Source organism: Paramisgurnus dabryanus, chromosome 19 (assembly GCF_030506205.2).
Source record: "Paramisgurnus dabryanus chromosome 19, PD_genome_1.1, whole genome shotgun sequence".
NCBI lineage: Eukaryota > Metazoa > Chordata > Actinopteri > Cypriniformes > Cobitidae > Paramisgurnus > Paramisgurnus dabryanus.
Genome location: NC_133355.1, coordinates 16,704,124 through 16,726,374, shown reverse-complemented (window position 1 = coordinate 16,726,374; position 22,251 = coordinate 16,704,124). Strand labels below are relative to the sequence as shown.

Here is a 22,251-nt window from a genome sequence, read left to right as displayed (position 1 = left end):
GGACTTACGCCATAGTACATAAAATAGTTGTGAATAATATTGGCTGTGTGATTCAAAATAGGCCACGTATTATTAGTGTATATCGGCATTTATTGGTGCACCCCTACTTTTATCATAACATTTTTGATGATGCAGTTTTGGACACGCAGGTGGGGCTAAGGGATTAGAGCGTACTTTAAGGTTAACTTATAGAAGGATTTTTTTAAGACACATCTGCAGAGAAACAAAAAGGAGTTCACCGATGGGTCAGCAAATAACAAACAGGAAACAGGGTATTGTTGCTAAGATCAGATTCACTTGGGTATTGAAAATCTCTTTCTCTCTCTTACACACAAACAGGCACGCACACACATACTCACTTTCTCTGTTTACTGTACTGTATCTGCAGGGCTCTGGGCTTCAAACCTCCAGTGTCTCTGATGGCATAGTGGATCCTCTCAGGGACCTGCAACGTCAGCAGGGACCTAATAATGAAGGTAAATAGACCAAACCATAGCTAACTGATTAGGGCTCATTTGCACAGCTAATTAATTATGTATAAGACCTGAGAGACACAATAATAAAGAATTCCCCAAATAATAAATAATGTAACTAATGTAACATAACTATACATATCAGCATAGTTTTTTTAACACAAAGAAACATCGGTTTGACAGTGGCGTCTTGTTATTTTGTGTCAAAATTTTTGTAAATGTTGAGTGGTAAAATATACCTGATGTTCGTACAGTTTCCAGCTCTTCAGTGAGTGAAGCGGAGAAATCCAGCAAAAAGCTACTAGACTTAAGGCAAGATGATATGTTTTATTTAATGTTATTTATTGTATGCATGTGTTAAAATAAACCGCTTTATGGTTGTATGAACTAAAAAGGTCCACAAGTATTCTGCTTTGTTTATGTCTATTGATGCACAGTCAAATTGAACTTTAACTGTACCAATGAAATGCCTGTAAATGTTGGAATGCTTCTGTTAATAGATTTGAATTATTATCTCAGGTCATCACTGAAGAAAAGTAAAGGGAAAGAGCAGGATTCAAAAGCATCTCCTGGTATAAGGTAAATAAAACACCACATACCTCATTTCCTTAATACCATAAATCAAATTAATACAAACAATCTATATATAAAGAGCTCATGAAGGCAAATGTAGTAATACATAATGCAAAATTTAGGTCAGCAAATTAGCAGGAAAACAGAATTTACCAAGTATATACTTATGTAATGTATAAAAAGTTTTTTAAAGGCAAACCAGAAGCATTTCACTAGTGGTCCAAACATTTTGTAGTCCTCTGTATGCCCAACATAAATAATACAATAATATTCCACAAGGCTAAGGCTAAACCTTAAGTTTTTATAGCAGCAGTGATATAAGTGCAGCTCTTAGCCTGTAAAGTATGATCTGTTTCAGCTTTTTCCAGCTTCTGTACCTGTCATTCATTGTATATGCTTCAGTAAGCAGTCTCCTATTTTTAGCTCCACAGAACCTTCAGGAGAGAACAGTCCTGACAGAGGCACGAGAAAGGTAAACAGAGATGTTTATATTGATCCACAACGTTACAGAAATTCCTATGATTGGACTGAAATACAAATGTTTGCTGTTTGTTTAATAGATCTGCATTTAGTGTAATAGGGCCCTATCTTGCACCCAGCGCAATTGACTTTGTCAGTGACGCATGTATCATTCGTATTTTGCACCGGCGCACAGATGGGTTTTCCCTCCACAGACGCACGTCGGCAAACTAGGGAATGAACTTGTGCTCCCTGGGCGGTTCAGCGCAAAAAAGGAGGCGTGTTCCGCCGCAAACCATCCCTGATGCTATTTTGCAGTTTCAAAAAACAATTGCGCCACTGACCAGAAAAATACTAGTCTAAAGTCAGTGATGCGTTGCGCGTGGTTCATTATGCTATTTTAAGGGTGCATGCTTGACCATAATGTATAGCGTGCACAGCGCGCACACACTTTGCTTATCTTATCTACACAGATGCAACAGTTATTTTTGCTAATCATAAATTGTTACAATCAAAAATATTAACACATGAGATAAGGGAAATCATAGTGGTGAGCATTGTGGTGATAGTTTTTATTTATTTTGTGTGGCTGCGTTAAAAAATTATCATGCAAATCAAGATTAAAATATTTTCATAAGTTTGTTGTGTGGCTGTATTCGGTTTATTTTATGTAAATAATAATTAAAATGTTTTCATAAGAAACCTTAATTTATGTGAACTTGATTTGTAAGTGTACTTTGGGGTTGGACTGCTTGCGTTTCTTGGCTTTCAGCGGTGAGGGTGGACGCAGCGATGTCCTCTGCTGGCGTCAGGTCCTGTTTAGAGGCAGATCCATAAATCCCGATTTATGCTGGCAAGCTTGGGATTCCCCCGTCTCCTGACATCATTGTAGCGCTTGGCACAACGATGGGGATGCCAGCTGATAAGACAATTGTGGCTATTTCCTCTCACGCCTGTTTAACCTACGCTGATTTGGGCAGGTTTCTCCCATCCCCATACAAAACAATTTCTCTGTCTTTGACTGCTCTTACACGAACGTTGGTCTCCTCGGCTGTGAACCGCTCCTGGCGTGCGCCTGGTAAATCCGTCATAATAATAGCAACCCGCCATGGAACTTGCACACTTGCGTTTAAAGGAAATGTTGGATGACGTTCTGATTGGTTTATTTGACGTTACGCCCAAACCACACCTATGAATAATGAACCTACTTCAGACCAACCCCTTATTGATTTGCGCCTGGCGCAAGAGTTATTTCTCCCACCGGGAAAATAACAACAGCGCCCAAGATCCGCCCACAAAGTCACTTGCGCTTTGCGCTTCGCACTTGCGTTTCAGATCGTTAAAATAGGGACCATAATCTCTCACTTGTGTGTTACATTTCCATTAACAGAAGTATCTTTAATGACCTTCTTCTTCTCATATTCAGATTATTTGCTACTGTACTATGCAGATCCAAGTCTAATCAGAAAAAAGTCAAAAAGTACTTGTACTTTAACAAGTAAATACTTTAACAAGTAAATATGTTATTTAGATGGTTGCAAAATGTTTGTAGAGATTCTCCTATTTAAATGCACTGTTATTATGTTGACATTAGGGAATGTAATTCAGCTGCATATAATTAAATTGCCATGTTTTTTAGATACAGTACACTCTGTAAAATGCTGGGTTAAAAAGGGACAAACCTAACACTTTGGGTTGTAATTTAATCTTTATGCTAAGTTGTTTCAACCCTAAAAGTGTTGGGTTTCTTTAGTTTAACCCATTGTTACACTGTAAAAAAGTGGTTTAAATTAAAAAGTAAGTTACCTGGTTGCCTTAAAATTTTGAGTTCATTCAACTTAAATATTAGTCACAACCAGGCACGTGCACAGATAGGGCTCAACCTGTGCAGAACACATGCCCTTTTTGTCCTTACACTCCGAAGTGCCCTTTTTTGGAGGTGTTTTATTATTTTTTTTAATATATAAATTAATGCTATTGTTAAACATTTACGTGTGTCTGTGTGTTTTACAAATATATTTATCAAATAAAATTATTAAAAAACTAAATATTTTTGGATCCGCTCAAACTGTCTGTCAAACCTCTTAACTCCGCCCCCTTAGTGCAGCGAGCTGAAGTTCCACAGCAGTCAGAGGCAGCTTAACGTCTTGCAACGGTAAATAAGTATCTTGTTGTTTGAGTACAATGCTGTCTTATTACGAAAGAAACACTAGTATGTATATAACGGCCCATGTTTTATACATTTGAGCAGAGCCGAATTATCCATAGACGGGATTGGTCGAGTGGGCAATCAGGGGGCACTAAGGGCTCCAAACTGCGACCAAATTGAGTTTTTGACAGAGCACGAGCAGTTTTTAAACAAGTGTTCACCCATGTGAAGGGCACCCGTGACAACAATACGGAATGCACGGTCGGGTTTTACCGCTTTTTTTGCATGACGCGTCTCAATCGTTAAACTAAAGTCAACACATCTCACGCGAGAAGACGCGCCCGCGCGGGTAAATGACTAGCCTACATTAACACCAAAAACATATCAGATTAGAAAGGTCTTAGACATCAGATGCCCAGTTGGGAAAACTGGATAGAGACGAAAAACATGTAAAGGATACAAGTATGTACATTATATTGCCCTGTCACTCATTATAGTATGCAATCTGGATATAATTTATTGTATATGCATGTATCTTATGCATTGAATTAGTCAAGGGAGTTGTATGATTGTTGTATGATTATTTGGTTCATAACTTTTTATTCTGAAATCAACTGCATAGAGTTAAGTCTACTTAGTATTTAGTATATTTATTAGTAATGCAGTTATTTGCACCTTCAAAAGACCAAGGTTCCTGGTCAGCACAGTTTTTGCCAGGTAGGCAGAGATACATGTTGAATATGCTAATGGTATGGCTATAGTATAGTATAATCTCCTATTTTGATCTTTAATCTCCTATTTCCCACTCTTCTCAATCACATACATAAACATGTTAACCAAATAATAAAAATTAGCTTATAAAACCAAACAGAATACCTTTTTTTCTTCAAACATATTTTTATGTACAGGTAACTTTATGTAGGTAAGCAGAGAAAAAAATTAAAATTAATATATTCTACAATTAAATAAGAGCGAGTACACAAGAGCACTTCACAAACACATGACTACAAATAGGCCTAATACAGACAAACACCCAGGATGTAAATTGTTAAATAATGCCAAGCTATCATAAAATGTCATTTTTCATTCATTAATAGTGATTTTTTTCAATCATCAATAGCGAATAAATATAAAGCTATTAAGATGATTATTAAGTGATATTTATTTGGAGTGGGTGCCCTTTTTCAGTTTCAGCACATGCCCCTCAAAAGGTCTGTGCACGGCCCTGGTCACAACCATTTTTAACTAATATTTAAAAGTTAAATGAATTCAAAATTTGAAGGCAACCAGGCAACTCAGTTTTTTAAGTTGAACCAACACATCTTTATTTACAGTGTAGGTGAAAAATAAAATTTTTATGATTTAATTTAATTAGGCTTCTGTACATTTTGATATCTTCTGGACGGTCTTGTCTGTCAAAAGGGACCTTGCTAAGATGATATCTAAATGTAATCAGTGACATAAATGAAACGTTTGTGAAAATTATAAAAAAAAATGTGACAGTCTGCTCATTCGAATTGCCAAAACCATGACAAAGCATAGTGATTAAAAAAATCTGAATATTTTTGTATTGGTTCAGAATCTGTCTTATGGGGCCGGTTTAAAGACAACAGACAGTCAACATAGGCTGGTAAACATGTCCATCTCAGCTGTGTGAATATTCTCTACAGGGACACATGGGTGTCTGTTTACTAAAAATACTGTAAAAGAAAGCTTGACCTTAAGGATCATGCATGTTTTAAGGCTTTTTAAGCTTTTTTGTTATGAGTTTTACAGTCACAGAATAAGATGAGCCAAGGCCTGTCAGCAGTGCATTATGTAATGGGAACAACTTGACCCTACTATTTAATTAGATGTTTGACATCTGACCGGACGTTAATATGCTACATGAACTTGTATATCTTAAAACAAGTTTTGAATAAGACTAAAATTATTTGTATGCACTTAAAAATATATTTACCCTGTCCCCTAAAGTCAGTCTTAAGAGCCCTAATTGACTTACCTGTCAGTCACCATTAACTTAGTGTTTGCTTGTCATAATTAATAAAACAAAATCAAAGAATGGATATGTTTCTCAACAGATAAAAAAGAGAAACAAATTATGCAAATAAAAAAGAGCATGGCTATTCAGATTATCTGATAACAGATAACAGTTGTGAACCAAACTTTCTCTCTCTGTCTCTCTCTGACCTTTTAAAGGCTTCTGGAGCCTTTGATGATCTCAGCATCAGCAGTGCCAGCTCACCAGAGCTCAGTGGTGCCCTACCTGTTGTTAAGATGTCTGGTCGACAAATACTAACATTTTCTTCAGATGAGGTAATGTTTGTACAATACAAGTTAAACTTTAGTGATAGTGTTTGTGGCACCCCACCAAAAGCCTAAGCCTAAATGTGAAGCTTGTTTCTAAGCACTTATTATTACTTATTTTTTAGTAAAGCACTGTTTATGATTTGAGCTGTGAAGTTGTTTAAGTGATTTTTATTTGAAGTGACAGTACTTTTCTAGGCAGATACACCTCTGTTAATGCGTTGCTAATGTAATTTTTGCATAAGTCTCATGCCTGCATGTTTTATACAAGTCTGGTGGTCATATTTATGTTAACTGGCCCATGTTACAAATAAAAATAACTAAGGGGCAAGTCAAAAATGTGGTAATCAACATCAATATTGCTGAATCCGTACTGCTTTAAATTTTATTAAACCTGGAACATTAGAAATACATTGAGGAGTGACAGATAAGGCAGCTGGGTTTAATTGAATTAGAGTTAATGCATCACTTGCATGCTGAAATGTTTTGCCTAGAAAGTGCATATGAGATGAGGAAAGGCTTTTTCTGACTGTGAGAGTGTTTCTTTTTCATCTATGCTGCATTTATTAGAGTGTGGATATGTTTGAAAACGAGGTGAGTCTAATGTATCCCAGCATGACTCTTTCTAATTCAGTTTTTCTCAGAAATACATTAAGTCTAGTCTCTTGCATGTACTGGGAGATTCATGTAGTATGTCTTCATAAATAGATTTATCTTGGGTTAAATTTTTCTAAATATATTTAAAAGTATGCATAAAAAGTCAGCTGTCTTAAATTAATTATAAACTTAGGGTTAATGACAGTGTGACCTTGCGGAAGCCATAACTATGTATGTGTGTGTGTGTGTGTGTGTGTGTGTGTGTGTGTGTGTGTGTGTGTGTGTGTGTGTGTGTGTGTGTGTGTGTGTGTGTGTGTGTGTGTGTTAGGTGCTGGATGAGGGTCAGCCTCCCAAACATTACCAGTGGCAGAACCGCAGTGTGACAGAGTGGACATGTCAACAGGTGTCCTGCTGGCTCATTGGTCTGAACCTGGAACAGTATGTCTCTCTTTTCACTGCTAAGAATGTGGATGGAGAGCATCTACTGAAGCTGGACAGTTCATCCCTGAAGGTGAGAAACAACTGATCTCAGAACTGTACATACCTGAGAAACAACTGATCTCAGAACTGTACATACCTGTCAACCCTACCGGGATTTCCCGTATTTTACCATTACATCCCGCCATCATACTGTTTAAATAATTTCCCTTATTTCTCCCGTATTTTACATTTTTCTATACAAAAATCTCACAGGCCATTTTGATATTTGCTACATTCACCTCCAGGAAAGCAGGCAGTAGTATATCTGTAAAATATCGCATATCACTTTAACAACACCCACCAATGAAGTTCGGGACATTTCCCTTATTTTCCAATCCCAATGTGGACAGGTATAGAACTGTATTTTAAAACAGTTTTCAACAAAATTATAAAATATGATCCACACAACAGTATTGTTAGTTACTTTCATTAAAATACATTTAGTCACATAAAAACTGCACTTATTTACTTCATTTTTGTGTTTGTTGCATAGAGAAAACATTTTACAACAATGGAATGAATAGTGGATGTAGAATATATGGAGCAACTAGTAAATACACTGAAAAAAATTATTCATTCAATTTACTAAATTTTTTAAGGTAAGTGGTTACAATCAATTTATTTAAGCTACATTTAAACAAAAAAGATTAGTAAAGTAAAATAAAATAAAAAACTTTTGTTTAAATGTAGCTTAAATAAATTGATTGCAACCACTTACCTTAAAAAAATTGAGTAAATTGAATTAATCTTTTTTCAGTGTATTTTATTATTGTTTTTAAACTGATAGAAGTAGACGGTTAAACTGTGTTTTTCTACATTAGTATATCCAGCTTGGCCTCACTGAACAAAATTATTCATTCAATTTACTCATTTTTTTATGGTAAGTGGTCGCAATCAATTTATTTAAGCTACGTTTAAACAAAAGTTTTTTGTTTTGTTTTGTTTTTCTAATCTTTTTTGTTTAAATGTATCTTCAATAAATTGATTGCGACCACTTACCTTAAAAAAGTGAGTAAATTAAATTAATATTTTTTTCAGTGCTCATGCCCTGCTTTCAATGTGAAGAAAAAGTTAGCTTTAGGAGATATGCATAGCTTTTAAAGGCCATCATGTACGGGGTTGTGTGTTTTGGCAGGATCTGGGCGTGGAGTCGTCTCAGGATCGGGCTCTTATTAAGAAAAAGTTAAAAGATCTGAAGGTGCTGATGGAAAAAGCTTGCAGAAACAGAGAGAAAATGGAGAAACGACGTGAAAAACTGCGAAAGAAGGAACTGGAACAGGTTCAAAAACAGGTCCGGAAAAATGGCAAATCCTCCGGACCAGGAGAGGGCGCCACTGAATGACATCACTTCCATACTATTTCACCTTGAGCAGCATTGCAAGTAGCAATGAATTCAGAATTTCAATAGTTCTTCTTCACAAAAGGGGCTTATTGTCATTGAGCTGCCGCTGGATGAACAGAAACCAAACTGTCTGAATAAGGATTTTCTGGTCTTTACTAAACATTTTAAATTCAGGTTTTTCTTGTTTTTGCAGAATGATCATTTTTGTTTTCCTTGTTTTAGGTCGGATTAATATATATATATATATATATTTATTTGCATTGAATAATAGGTATATGTTAAACAAGAGCATATCAGCGTATAACTCATGACTGCATTACAAGCACCTTTAGAAATTGAGACAATGTACATATGCAGGTAACGTGAATATGAAAATGTGCCATTTTTCTATCCAAACCAAGATGTGTATTTTGTCCAAGAGGCAGGAAAGCTTTATAACGACGGCTTTGCTAAAGCACAGGTCATAGTGATGGACGGTGTCGTTGTCATGGTCACGATTAATGGTTCATTTGTCTCAAAGACTTTGAGTGCTGCTCACAAGAACCACTACAATCTGATTTACTGGGATACAGAAAACCTTACTGTGAGAAGAAAGCCATTCCAGATAATGAAATACTCTATAATGACCTCAAAGTCCTTTTGTGGATACTCTACTGTATACTTCGAACCCAGTGTTTGGATCTCCTTCAACGACCTGCCAGTATTCAAGTCTGTCCCAATAAGTTTTCCTTTGAGCTTGAAACTACTGATCTTTGAAAGACATACATACGCGATGGCAACTTGATAATAAACTATTTCAGGAGTCCACCGGTTTAAACTCTACCCCAAAGACGCAAGCTGTGTACCCTAAAACAAAAAAGAGAAATCAAGAAAAAAATACTGCTAGACCCTGTGCTGCTTTTATTCCATAGATACCTGCTTTGACCCTCTACATTGCCCTGAGATAGATTCTCGCTTAGACCTGCGTGCTGCCTTTTGAAATGCTATAGTTTTTGTTTTTTTGTGGTTTGCGGTTTTATTCTGGACACACAAATGTGTAAATGCACCACTGTTTTTATTTTTTGCATCAACATTTTTGTAGAGCATATTACAAATGTGCACTTACTGTAAAATGGACCTATGTGTATCTACACACGTATGTTATTTTACCTGCTCCCTAGGTTTTCATGTTACGATTTCATTCCCTTTGAGCCCTTTGTTTATGCAACACATTGCCAGTATGTATGCATTATAAGTATACAAAAACACAGTAGCCTACAGCAAAATTAATATTCAGCTTTGATTAATAATTCCTTTCTAACCATATTTTCATCATTTTTTTCATGCTAAAAACACACAACATGGTGTTGTCTCATCTGTGGTACAGCACATATCATTCATGTTTACATGTGAAATACTACTTGTTTCCATAGCAACATGAAGGCAGCTCTGGTGGTTATTGGGCACTGTGCAGAGTACATTAGGCAGTGCCGGATGACCCTATGCTTTTCTTACCCTCAAATGTTACTCAATTTAAGATGATATTCTGTTCATTATTCTTTATTATTTATTTTACTTCTCTCATAGTATTATTTATTATTTTAAACTAATCAAAGAAATGTTTGAAATCAGTTAATATTTATTTATGAAGCAAAAAATTACCAAAAAAAAAACACTTATACAATATTTCACTGATATTATGAGATTGTATGTTTCTTTATTAACTCACAATGCACTTGTGAACAAGTCTTCATTATCATAATGGCAAAGATAAGCTTAGCATCATAAAATCTTTTCCAGTCCTCTGCTAGGAGTCAGCTAAGAAATAACCTGCTGTAGATCCAAATCTAACCTGCCTATCCGTGTACAATACTGACTTTTGTATGTTAAAGTTGAAGCAATAGCTTTTAAGCTCTGCGTTTTTTATAACTTCTCAGTTCCATGAAAAGACCATCGTATGTTTGAATGTGTTTACATGCAGGGATAATCACCTATGGATTTAAATACAGAAATGTGCTTGTCATTCATGGATTATTTTGTTGTTTCACTGATATTTTAGGGCGCTTACCTGACATGTTTATTGAATGGTTACACCCTATTGTTGGTATATGCCAGAATCAGTCAGGGTATATTGCACGCACAGCCTGAGAACAGAGCATTAACCTGTATATTTTTTTTCGTCATACCCGCATGAGGGACCTCAATGTGCCATACCCGTTTTTTCCAAAACTACTAAATTTTATCTTTTTTTTTGTTGTTGTTGATCATGGAAATATGAAAAGCCTTGTGAACATTTGTCATGTTGGGCTGTAAATACACTTTGAATGACATAATTGGTCAGATAAATACAATGAAAGATCATTTCAAACCTGTTTTGAGTTTGCTGTGGTTTGTAACCAGTTAACCAGATGCACAGTTGTTTTAAAAAGAAGTCTAAATTTTACCATGCTCTCTCATGACCATAGTTTAACCATGGTATTTGTGGTAAATCTAAATGCAAATGGTAATTAGTTGACTACAATAAAATCATGGTACTTTGATGTAACTTAGAACCTTAAAATTATGAATATGCATAATTTGCATAATATGCAGACTAAAATGCATGTTTGAGCTGCCATAGTTTAAAAACACATTGTACGGGTATATCTTAACATATCATTGCCATTATTTTTAAAAATGCACACCTGTATTTTTTTTGTAAGGTTTGTTTGTAAAAGCTATTTAAATATCTAATATAACCAAGGCCTAGTCCTTGATTGATCTAAACCCATGTCCAGGAAACCGCCCCTTAAAGGGACACTCCACTTTTTTTAAATATGCTCATTTTCTAGCTCCTCTAGAGTTAAACATTTGATTTTTACCATTTTGGAATCCATTCAGCTGATCTCCGGGTCTGGCGGTACCATTTAAGCATAGCTTAGCATAATTCATTGAATTTAATTAGATCATTAGGATTGCGCTAAAAATAACCAAAGAGTTTCAATATTTTTCCTATTTGAAACTCTTCTGTAGTTACATCGTGTACTAACACCGACGAAAAATTAAAAGTTGCGATTTTTTTTTAGGCAGATACAGCTAGGAACTATACTCTCATTCTGGCGTAATAATAAAGGACTTTGCTGCCATAACATGGCTGCAGGTGGCGCAATGATATTACACGGTGCCTGAAAAGTCCCCTGCTATTGAAAGTAACCAAGGGGACTATTTTCGGGCAGTGCGTAATTTCACTACGCCTGCTGCAGCCATGTTAAAGCAGAAAAGTTCTTGATTATTACACCAGAATGAGAGTATAGTTCCTAGCTGTATCTGCCTAGAAAATCACAACTTTTTATTTTCCGTCGGTCTTAGTACACGATGTAACTACACAGGAGTCAAAGGAAAAATATCAAAACTCTTTGGTTATTTTTGAGCACGATGCTAATGGTCTAATCGAATTCAATGGATTATGCTAAGCTATGCTAAAAATGGTACCGCCAGACCCGGAGATCAGCTGAATGGATTCCAAAACTGTAAAAATCAAATGTTTAATTCTAAGGGAGCAGGAAAATTAGTATATTTTAAAAAAGTGGAGTGTCCCTTTAAAGGTTAGATTATGCAAAGCATTCTGGGACAAGAAATCCTCATCAACCTTTTTCTGTTTTTTCCTTCAGATTTTGGTTCCCAGAATGCTTTACGGCTGTTGTTTTATTCTGTAAAGATAAAGACTTGTTAATGTTTAATATTAATTTAATAACTTTGAACAAACTGTTGCCAGTAAATAACATTTATTAGCTAGTTAATTACAGCTAGTAATACTGTAATTTCTACAGATTTTTTTACAGTGTGTAGTAAAACCATATTTCATTTTGGTAAGGACTAAGTTATGCTATTCAACATTATTGTTACCATGGTAAGTTTATTTCTACAGCTAAAATTGTAATGGTTTCTCGTCCGGTGTCCTGACCCCTTTCCTCGCTGTCTATAAATAGCAGGATCGAGTGTTTACACCGACTGTGTTTTACACCCCATACACTGGAATTTACAAATAATACATGTGAAAAGACAGTTTGACGCTTCTGTGTGAGATATGAACGGTCCGCGAGCAGGTCTCGGTTTACCGGAGGAGGATAACGAGCAGTCTCTGTCACGAAGAGAGGCAGCAAACAGACTGAAAGCGAGATTTCTGGAAGCGCTCAAGTGCAACAATGCAGCCGAGGTTGCGCGAATCCTTCGCACCACCAGCATTGATATAGACGCCGTGTTTGACGTGGAGGACCGCAATATGATCCTTGCCTCTTATAAGCAAGGTAACAATGAGAAAATAAAACTCATGCGCGGTATGAAAGATTACATGAATGCACATGTACTTGTACTGTACTTATTCTGCCACTGGGTGGAGCCAGACTGCCGGCAACATACTGACTGTATCCAAAACCATCAACTAATTCAACTCATTTAAGTCCGCCATTGTGACACAGAATTACTAATACTTAATCATGCATATATATAAAATTTGACTTAGTCTTTTTTGTTTCATTTGTTGTTATTGCGAAATGAACCAACAAGGATAACATTGTGAATGATAAGAGGCACCTAACGTTATCCTATACTTTTGAATTGCTACCATCAGGCGGACGATATTATCTTACATGTTCAAAAACAGGTTTAAATTATCTTTGATCCCCCAAGCAATCACATTTTTAAATTCTCCTCCCTCTAGTGCTAGTTGATAAATAGCCCCCAGACCTTATTATGTTTAATATTAGATTATTTATTTTTTTATATTTGCCAAATGTGAATTTGTCAAATGTCTGTGTGAGTGTACTAACACAATATCCCTACGTGTATAAATAAATACTGAACTGAACTAAATAACCAAACAAGAAGTACTAATTTAAAATATATTTTAGCTCATTTGTAACAAATTTAAACTTGGATATCTTGAAACAGCAGAGTGATACATAAACAAACGTAGCGGTGTCAGAATGTCGCGACTGACCAATCAGAATCAAGTATTCCAAAAAGCGCTAAAAATAACATTGTATTGTTATTATGGTTATAGCCATAAACAGACTATAGACATCTTTAACGTTAACGTATTTTTGTAGGTCAGTTAGCTAGTAAAAAGCCCATTATTTTTTCCCATAGACTTTTGGATTATCGCACAAAATACGTGTTATATAAGTTTTTTTTCCGGTTCTGGCATCTCATCGGTTTTTACGGAATTACCGTTAGTTTATAACCCAGAATGTGACCTTTAAAAAGAGAAGGCTTTGGATATGTTGGATATGGCCCCCTTGCCCCACTAATCAACACCGACCCCACCCTGACATCACCCCACCCCATCAGAAACACTTTTTACACCACTTTTCAACATCAAAGGTTTATCTTTTTTTAGTAGCAATGCAACCCACAGAAAACAATAAAACTTGTGGAATTTTGATGCATTCATGGAATGGTGAAAAGTAGCGCCAACTGGTGGACAACTTGAAGGCCTGTAGTTCAAAATGAAATCTTGACACAAAGACATGTATAAGTTTATGTTAAGATAAATGGAGGGTCAAAAACTGTTGTTATAATGGTTTTCAAAGGGCCATTTTTGGCCCCAGGATCAAATTTGTCAGTTTTTGCGTAGCTTAGCCATTTCAAGCTAATTTTAAAAACTGAAACCAAAATTAAATGTATAAAAAATGATTAACCTCTGGCAATTTTGGGCAATATTCAATCAACACAGTTCAATCAACACAGGTTTAAACATAAAAATCTAAATTGCACAAAATGTTCCTAGGATCTCTTAAGGGTTAAAAACACTTTTTGTGCCGCATTAAAGACATGGAAGTAACCGCCCACTGTTATTATTTGCATTTTTTATGTAAGTGCAATTTACTGCATGTGTAACATCCTTCATATACTTCCACATAATGAAATTTTCTTATTTTTTCCCTTAGGATACTGGCTTCCGAGCTATAAATTAGAGTGTTCCTGGGCAATGGGGCTTCATGTGTGTATGATGTACAATGCATTGGAGAGTGCCTTAGTTCTTCTGCAGAATGGAGCAGCAGTCAACAGGAAACCAAATGGGAAGACCCCTCTACATGTGGCATGTACAGTGTCTAATGCTGACTGTGTGGGACTACTCCTGGAATGGGGGGCGCGGATCAACAGTATGTCCCTGAGTGGACACACCCCTTTACACTACTGTGTTACAGAAGAGTCTTTGGACTGCGCCAAACAGCTTATTCTCAAAGGTGTGTGTATGCAATGGCATGATTACTTGTCTAACACCTTTAAGACATGTGCACATGATCTGAAATTTGGTTGATTTTCTTATTTCAATACTATTAAATAGCATGTGTGACTTCATCCCATCTAAGCCACTGAATTCTCACTGCAGGAGCAAACATCAACATGCCCAGCGAGGAGAACCAAGACGCCCCTCTGCACACAGCGGCCCGCTTCGGTATACCTGAGCTGGTGGCTTTCTACACTGCCAATGGAGCTGACGTCAATGCAGTCAATGTCCACATGGAGACCCCTCTGATTACCGCAGCGTTCTGGGCCATGGACATTCGCGAACGGACCTACAGTGCAGACCACCATCTTGTTTGCAGGATCCTGCTGGACCACAAAGCTAACCCGCACGTTTATGAAGAAGACAGGAAGACCGCACTGCACAAAGCTTGCTGGAACTGTGACCATGTTCTTATACAGATGTTGCTAGAGGCTGGTGCCAAACCTCAAGTTATGGATATCAATGGATGTGCAGCTATACAGTATCTGCTGAAGGTATCCCAGATTAGGCCGTGGGCCATTCCTGAACGCTGCTTTCAGCTGCTTCTGAACTACGGAGCACCTAGAGTGTATCCACCACAATTTCATAAGGTATCATACTCACACAGCAAAAATCACATATTGCCATATTTATTTGTGGTTGTATAGTTTTTACAAGCCCATTATGAAGATCTTTAAGTCTTGGGATTTTAAAGTAAACACCACCGTTTTTCAATATTTTACTATGTTCTTACCTCAACTTAGACAAATTAATAAATACCTATCTTTTTTCAATGTGCGCACTTAATCTTTGTACAGCACGTCGTAAATGTGTTAGCATTTAGCCTAGCCCCATTCATTCATTAGGATCCAAACAGGGATGAATTTAGAAACCACCAAACACTTTCATGTTTTCCCCATTTAAAGACTGTTACATGAGTAGTTACATGAGTAAGTATGGCGGCAAAAAACTAAACGTGGCAATTTTTTAAGCAGATAAAAAATGAGAACTATATTGTATGGCAGGGGAGCACCAAGTTTGCAGCACTCCGACCTCAGGCGCAGTAATATTGACGGAAGTTTGAGCAGTAGGGAGAGTAGTCAGGAGTGATGATGTTACTGCGCCAGAGGTCGAAGTGGTGCAAACTAAGTGCTCTTCCACCATACAATATAGTTCTCATTTTTTATCCACTTAAAAAATCCCCACTTTTATTTTGTGCCACCATACTTACTCGTGTAACTACTCATGTAACAGTCTTTAAATAGGGAAAACATGGAAGTGTTTGGTGGCTTCTAAATTCATCCACGTTAGGAAATGCTAACACATTCATGACACACTGTACAAAGATTAAGTGCATGCATTAAAAAAAGATAGATATGTATTTAAGGCGCTCTAAGCTAATCTTTGTGACGTCACTTCTTGTTGGCGTTCGAAGTGTTGTCAAACAAAACGGAGCGTAGCTAACTACCCCCCTCCCTTCCGTGCTTTCTGAAAGAGTTATCAACGCGCCCAACCTCCAATCCCAAATCCTTCTTGTCGTTTATTGGCTGAAACACATTTGTTATGTTTCCTGGTGGTAGGTTTGACCACTTTGTTTTTGTTGCAGTTTGTGGAGCCTGGGCTGTCTACAGAGACTGCGTTTTTTTTACAGTGTGTTCATGGGACAGGCAGCTAGCAGATAGTGAGGAGATGTTTACTGTATGAAACCAATTTTTTATGGCCTAAAATGCGTTAATGCGCTTAGAGCACTTTTAATTCATCTAAGTTGAGGTAAGAACATAGTAAAATATTGAAAAACGGTGGTGTTTTCCTTTAATCTAGTTCTTTTTATGGTTTTAAATAGGTGTTGCAGGCGTGCCATGATTACCCCAGGGCCGTGGAGGTGATGGTAAATTCCTATGAACACGTAAAGTACACAAAAAAATGGAGAGCGGCTATTCCTGAAAATGTATATGAGGTCAGAACCAGGCATTTTTTAGTAAGGTTCATTTTAAATAAAGTAAAAAATATTTCTCATAAACTTTTCATGCAGATAATCTTTAATGTATGTTTCCTGTTGCATTCAGACTGTGATCATTTTGTTTGTTGGCTTGCAAGCTCAAATGCGCAAATGAAACAACGATATATATTGCATTATCCTAACTTAATCTACTGACATTGATGTCTGTGTCTTTGTTACTGTCTTTTCTTATTTAGCGACACAAGGATTTCTATGACTCTGTGTTTGCTGTATGTACCAACAGTCCACGCACCCTGCAGCATCTAGCCAGATGTGCTATACGTGCAGCAATGTCCAATCGATGTGAACAGGGTGTCCAGCAACTCACTCTTCCTCCATCAATGAAAAAATATCTACTTCTGGAGCCTGTAGGAATCATATACTGATATCTGCATAATAGACTATGTATGTCTGCTGCATAGGGGCGGTTTCCCGGACAGGGACTAGACTAGTCCTAGACTAAAATAAATGCAAGAGCTGTACAAACTAAAAACCTTAAAATAAATCAGTGCCCTTTGTTTTTCCTCAAAATGCACACAAGGAAGGTTTTAAGGAAGGCATGATTGTTAAAACTAGTTACATTTCATAATTAAACTAAGGCCTAGTCCTGGCTTAAGTTAATCCCTGTCTGGGAAACCACCCCATAATGTTAAATGATTCCAGATTTGTGCAGCTTTAATTTTATACATAATGTTCAAAATATGTTGTTTTATGTAATTTACATGTAAAGAAGATTATCTAGTAAAAGATTTATAAAAATACGGTATAAATGTGTGTTTCTTTATTAGATACTTTACCAGTGAACAATGATATTGTTAATTTGTTTACTTTAACAGATCTTTATAAAAAAATAAAATAAAAAAATAAAGTGTGTCGAATATCAATCAGTTTTTAAGCCTGTCTGCTAGGACTCTAACATTAAGAGGGGAAATAAGGAGTCTTATTCATTGTAAGTGGATAATATCAGTGAATATCAGTCTGTAGTAGAACATTACAGATAACAGCTGAATGAGATGTCTAATCCATTAATCCTTTTGTCAGATGATAAACTGAAGTGCCTATCAGGGTTTAATGAGAGCAGACACAATAGACATGATAACTCTCCCTATCAAAGACCCTTATTCCCTTACATCTTATTGCCTATTTAATTTTTAAGATATAAAGGATTTTAAATGTAATACTAAGATTTGCTTGGAGCAAAATGTGATCTAAGCTAATGTTCAAGAAAGGGTAAAACAAATTACATTGTGTCTGAAATGTATGTGCATGATATCACATATTACTAAATCCCATTTGCTTAAAGGTTTCTTAAAAAGGTTCTCACATCGATGCCATAAAAGAACTATGGCATTTGTGTGGTTTCATAAATGAAGGATGTTGTGTGGATGAGTGACATGCCAGGCGGTACAGTTGTACTGTAGCCCCTAAAATAGCGCCGTTTTTAAAGCATGTGACACAGACACAAGCGCAAGTGCTGTCGTGACGTGCAAAAGAAAAGACGGATCGTTTTGTTCCAGACCTATAAATTCAGCCCAGGAATAAACAGAGGCTTTTTGCCAGGAATCTTGCCCTCAGTGCACTCGTTCCCTCAAGAATATTACAAAATAACATACCATGCTACAGTACATGACAGTTATTTGCTAACTTATTTGTATTGTTCAACACTAATGCAAAGTGCAGTTAGCTCAGATTAGTTTTTAAAATCACTTTTTAAATGATCTGATAAAGATTAAACTAGACATAAAGTACTGCATGTGGACACTGCCTTGAAATATACACACAAGCCTGTGTTTATATTATGTATAAATAATACATTTACATAATATGTTTATTTATGTGTACATTCGCTGCAGCTGTTCTGCTGAGCACATAGGAAGATATTTGTAATCAAGCAGTAAGCAGAAGCATCACTGACTTCCATAGTAAGATAAAAAATACTATGGAAGTCAATGATGATCAAACATCGCTTAAAATATTTTCCCTTATGTTCAACAGAACAAGGAAATGTATACAGGTTTTAAACAACTGGGGGGTAAATTAATGATGATGGAATTTTCAATTTTGGTGAACTATCCCTTTAAAGGATTAGTCCATTTTCTTAAAAAAAAAAAGAAATCCAGATAATTTCCTCACCACCATGTCATCCACAATACTGATGTCTTTCTTTGTTCAGAAAACATGATTATGTTTTTTGAGGAAAACATTCCAGGATTTTTCTCATTTTAATGGACTTTAATGGACCCCAACACTTCACAGTTTTAATGCAGTTTCAAATGACTCTAAACGATCCCAAACGAGGCATAAGGGTCTTATCTAGCGAAACGATTGTGATTATTGACAAGAAAAATAAAACGTATGCACTTTTAAACCACAACTTCTAGTCTTCCTCCGGCCTGTGACGCGCCAGCGTAATGAAGTAGAAAGGTCACATGTTACATATATGAAACGCACATTTGCGGACCATTTTAAACAATAAACTGACACAAAGACATTAATATGTTTTATTCGACATACAACAATGTCTGAACGGTCCTCTTTCTCCACACTTGTAAACACTGGGCCGTAGTTTCGCATACGTCATCCGTGACCTCTTGATGTGATGACGTATTGCGTGAGGTCGCGCTGGCGAATCACACGACTGGAGGAAGACAAGAAGTTGTGTTTTAAAAGTACATATTTAAAATTTTTCTTGCAAAAAATGACAATCGTTTGGCTAGATAAGACATTTATGCCTCATTTGGGATTGTTTAGAGTCTTTTGAAGCTGCGTTGAAACTGCAATATTAAACTGCATTAACACTGTTAAGTGTTGGGGTCCATTAAAGTATATTAAAATGAGGAAAATCCTGGACTGTTTTCCTCAAAAAAACAAATTTCTTCTCGACTGAACAAAGAAAGACATCAACATTTTGGATGACATGGTGGTGAGTAAATTATCTAGATTTTTTTTTTAAGACTATCCAGGGCCCAGGTCAGGAAACAGACAGATCGGCTGACCCATCAGTCTGTTAGCTGCCTTGACATGTCAAGATCACATATATCCCAGCACATAGAGCCTTTTTTACCAGAGTACCAACACATCTCGACTGTGTCTGTTCCTCGAACAAATAAATACAGAGCACCATTTACCTCGTCTCGTACAAATCTTATTAACATAAAATTAGAACACAATATATTAACAGATGAAACTCAAATGTTAAAATTCGGCCTTCTTAACATTAGATCGCTTACCAATAAAGAACCTATTATCAACGAAATAATTACTGACCAAAACTTAGATGCACTCTGTTTGACAGAGACCTGGCTTAAAGCAGACGATTACATCAGTTTAAACGAATCCACCCCACAAGACTATTATTATAAACACGTTCCTTGTCTTAAAGGGAGAGTGGGTGGTGTAGCTACAATATACAACAAAATGTTCAAAGTAAACCATAAATCAGAACTAAAATTTAATTCGTTTGAAATAATACTGTTAAATATGGAAATAACTGGTCGTAACAACAAACAGCTTTCGTTCATTTTAGCTACCATATATAGGCCTCCGGGCCACCACACAGATTTTCTTAAAGAAATAGCAGACTTCCTATCTGAGCTTACAGTCACTGTAGATAAAGCTCTTATCGTTGGTGATTTAATATTCATGTGGATAACTCAAAAGATGCATTATGTGCATTTATCGATGTTCTAAATTCTCTCGGTATTAAACAAAACGTGTCAGGGCCCACGCATACTCGTAAGCACACATTAGACTTAATTCTGTCACTCGGACTCAATATCAATGACATCGAAATATCACCCCAGAGCGATGCCGTTTCAGACCATTGCCTTGTGTCATACACAATACTTCTAGATAGGACCGCTCAGTCTACAACATGCTACAGATTAGCCAGAACAATAATTTCCACCACTAAAGATAGCTTTATTAGCAGTGCTGGGCAAGCTACTTGGAAAATGTAATGAGCTAAGCTACCAGTTACTTCACATAAAATGAAGCTTCACTACACTGAAGCTACCCCCCTGGGAAATGTAGCAAGCTAAGCTACATCAATAGTAGCTTGCTACATACAAGCTACTTTTTTACCAGTTTTATTATGTAATTATTTATTCAGTTTCAATTTATCATTTTGGTAATTATAGGCAATACAAGCATAATGTAGGCCTAGGTACTTCACTTTTTGGGGCTGTTTGCTGGACTTATCCTACTCCCAGAATAAAATGTATGTTTGAGCTGCCTTTATTCAAAAACACCTGGCCCTGACATATCTTAACACAAGGGTCCCCAACGTGGGCCCGCAGGCAGCAGGTAGCCTGCACAGAGTCTGTAAGGGTGCCCGCCAAAGCACATTCTATTAATAGTTTCAGTTGTAATATTTATTACATGTTTTTATATTAGCTTGGCTTGGTGACAAAACCCAGTCAGAGGTAGAGCACGAGTCTTCACAGAATGCGAGTGGTAATGTTTTGTATGAATGAAGGAAGGCTGCACAACTCGAAAATACGGAACAAACGACCTCCTGTGTCGATTCAAATGACGCGCTTATTCTCAAATTCAGGACGACTTCAGAAATGTTTGGAAAATTGTAGCTTGTGTGGAAGCTACCTCACTACTACCTCAAAAAGGAGCTTAGCTACTGAAAAGCTATTTGATTTAGAAAGCAGCTAAGCTACCGCCAAGCTACTGAAAAATGTAGTTAAACTACTAGCTTCGCTACTTGGAGTGAAGCTACTGCCCAGCACTGTTTATTAGCACTCTTCCAGACCTGTCTCAAATGAAACATGTAGCAGATAACCGTGAAGATCTGGATATTATAATAGAAAACCTGAATAACGTTTGCTCTAGCACAATGGATGCCGTTGCTCCCATTCGAAAAAAGAGAATCAAAGAAAAAACGCCAGCTCCATGGTATGACCATCATACTGCAGCCCTTAAAAAAGTAGCTAGAAAAATGGAAAGAAACTACCGAAACACAAAGTTAGAGGTATGGCCAAGGCCGCCTTAATGCACGGGCTTACCTGGGCTGAAGCCCAGGGGCCTCCCAAGTTCAGGGGCCTCCCAAGTTCACGTTCATATTGTTTTGTAACTCGTCAGGTTATCTGTCAATCACTCTAACTGCACGTTACATGGCTGCTGATTGGTCCGTGGTAACTTACCTTGAAAAAAAATATCAGACGTAACAGATTTTTCTATTCCGCATAATGTAATTAAGTGCGCGTTGTCAACTTGGCATTCCTGTATGTTAGACTGAGTGTGACAGAGAAACAGGAAATAATCCACCATCAAATGAAAGAGTAATTTATGAAATTTCATAATAAGCACTGAGGTGCAGGTCTCTCTGTCTTTCGCGCGGGCGCTCGCTCTCTCTGTGCTCGTGCAAGCTGAGTCTCTGGCATGCAGAAGTCTCTCAAACTGTGCGCAAGATACTGTGCCGCGGCCGCCAAATAAAGAAAGGAGTTCCCGAACATATTAATGCTGTTCGTTGTTATAAAGTTTAAGTTTACTCACGTTTATATCAGTGACGCGTGCGCAGCTGGAGCGATGTAGTTTGATGCGATGTAAGCTCACAGTACACACATCGGTTTAGAAAGACGACGCAACGGTAAATGTGCAAGTCAAAGCGCGACAAGACCATCTCAAATGATC

General features: G+C 36.9%; 2 protein-coding genes across 6 annotated transcripts in view; both read left to right on the top strand.

The window, feature by feature from the left end:
* ppp1r9a (protein phosphatase 1, regulatory subunit 9A) overlaps nucleotides 1-10,731 on the top strand; it is a 51,011-nt gene extending 40,280 nt beyond the window's left edge. For 2 of the 3 annotated variants that reach the window (XM_065291812.2, XM_065291804.1), the window contains exons 13-20: nucleotides 389-476; nucleotides 728-785; nucleotides 993-1,052; nucleotides 1,470-1,518; nucleotides 5,854-5,970; nucleotides 6,532-6,555; nucleotides 6,887-7,069; nucleotides 8,174-10,731. In XM_065291812.2, the coding sequence (XP_065147884.1) occupies nucleotides 389-476; nucleotides 728-785; nucleotides 993-1,052; nucleotides 1,470-1,518; nucleotides 5,854-5,970; nucleotides 6,532-6,555; nucleotides 6,887-7,069; nucleotides 8,174-8,380 (786 nt within the window). In that variant the 3' untranslated portion in view covers nucleotides 8,381-10,731. The remainder of the gene's footprint in view (nucleotides 1-388; nucleotides 477-727; nucleotides 786-992; nucleotides 1,053-1,469; nucleotides 1,519-5,853; nucleotides 5,971-6,531; nucleotides 6,556-6,886; nucleotides 7,070-8,173) is intronic. The other variant, XM_065291820.1, reaches the window with a different exon arrangement.
* Nucleotides 10,732-12,023: 1,292 nt separating this feature from the next.
* asb4 (ankyrin repeat and SOCS box containing 4) lies at nucleotides 12,024-17,369 on the top strand. 3 transcript variants are annotated; one of them, XM_065291779.2, is made up of 5 exons: nucleotides 12,026-12,645; nucleotides 14,287-14,586; nucleotides 14,733-15,220; nucleotides 16,453-16,587; nucleotides 16,806-17,369. In XM_065291779.2, exons 1-5 carry the CDS (start codon nucleotides 12,426-12,428, stop codon nucleotides 16,992-16,994), a joined length of 1,332 nt encoding a protein of 443 aa, XP_065147851.1. In that variant the 5' UTR covers nucleotides 12,026-12,425; the 3' UTR covers nucleotides 16,995-17,369. The 3 variants fall into 3 exon arrangements, with proteins under 3 accessions (XP_065147865.1, XP_065147851.1, XP_065147856.1); XM_065291784.2 differs by having other exon boundaries at nucleotides 12,029-12,645; nucleotides 16,453-16,566; XM_065291793.2 differs by lacking the exons at nucleotides 16,453-16,587; nucleotides 16,806-17,369 and adding an exon at nucleotides 16,216-16,439 and having other exon boundaries at nucleotides 12,024-12,645.
* The last annotated feature ends 4,882 nt before the right edge of the window (nucleotides 17,370-22,251 follow it).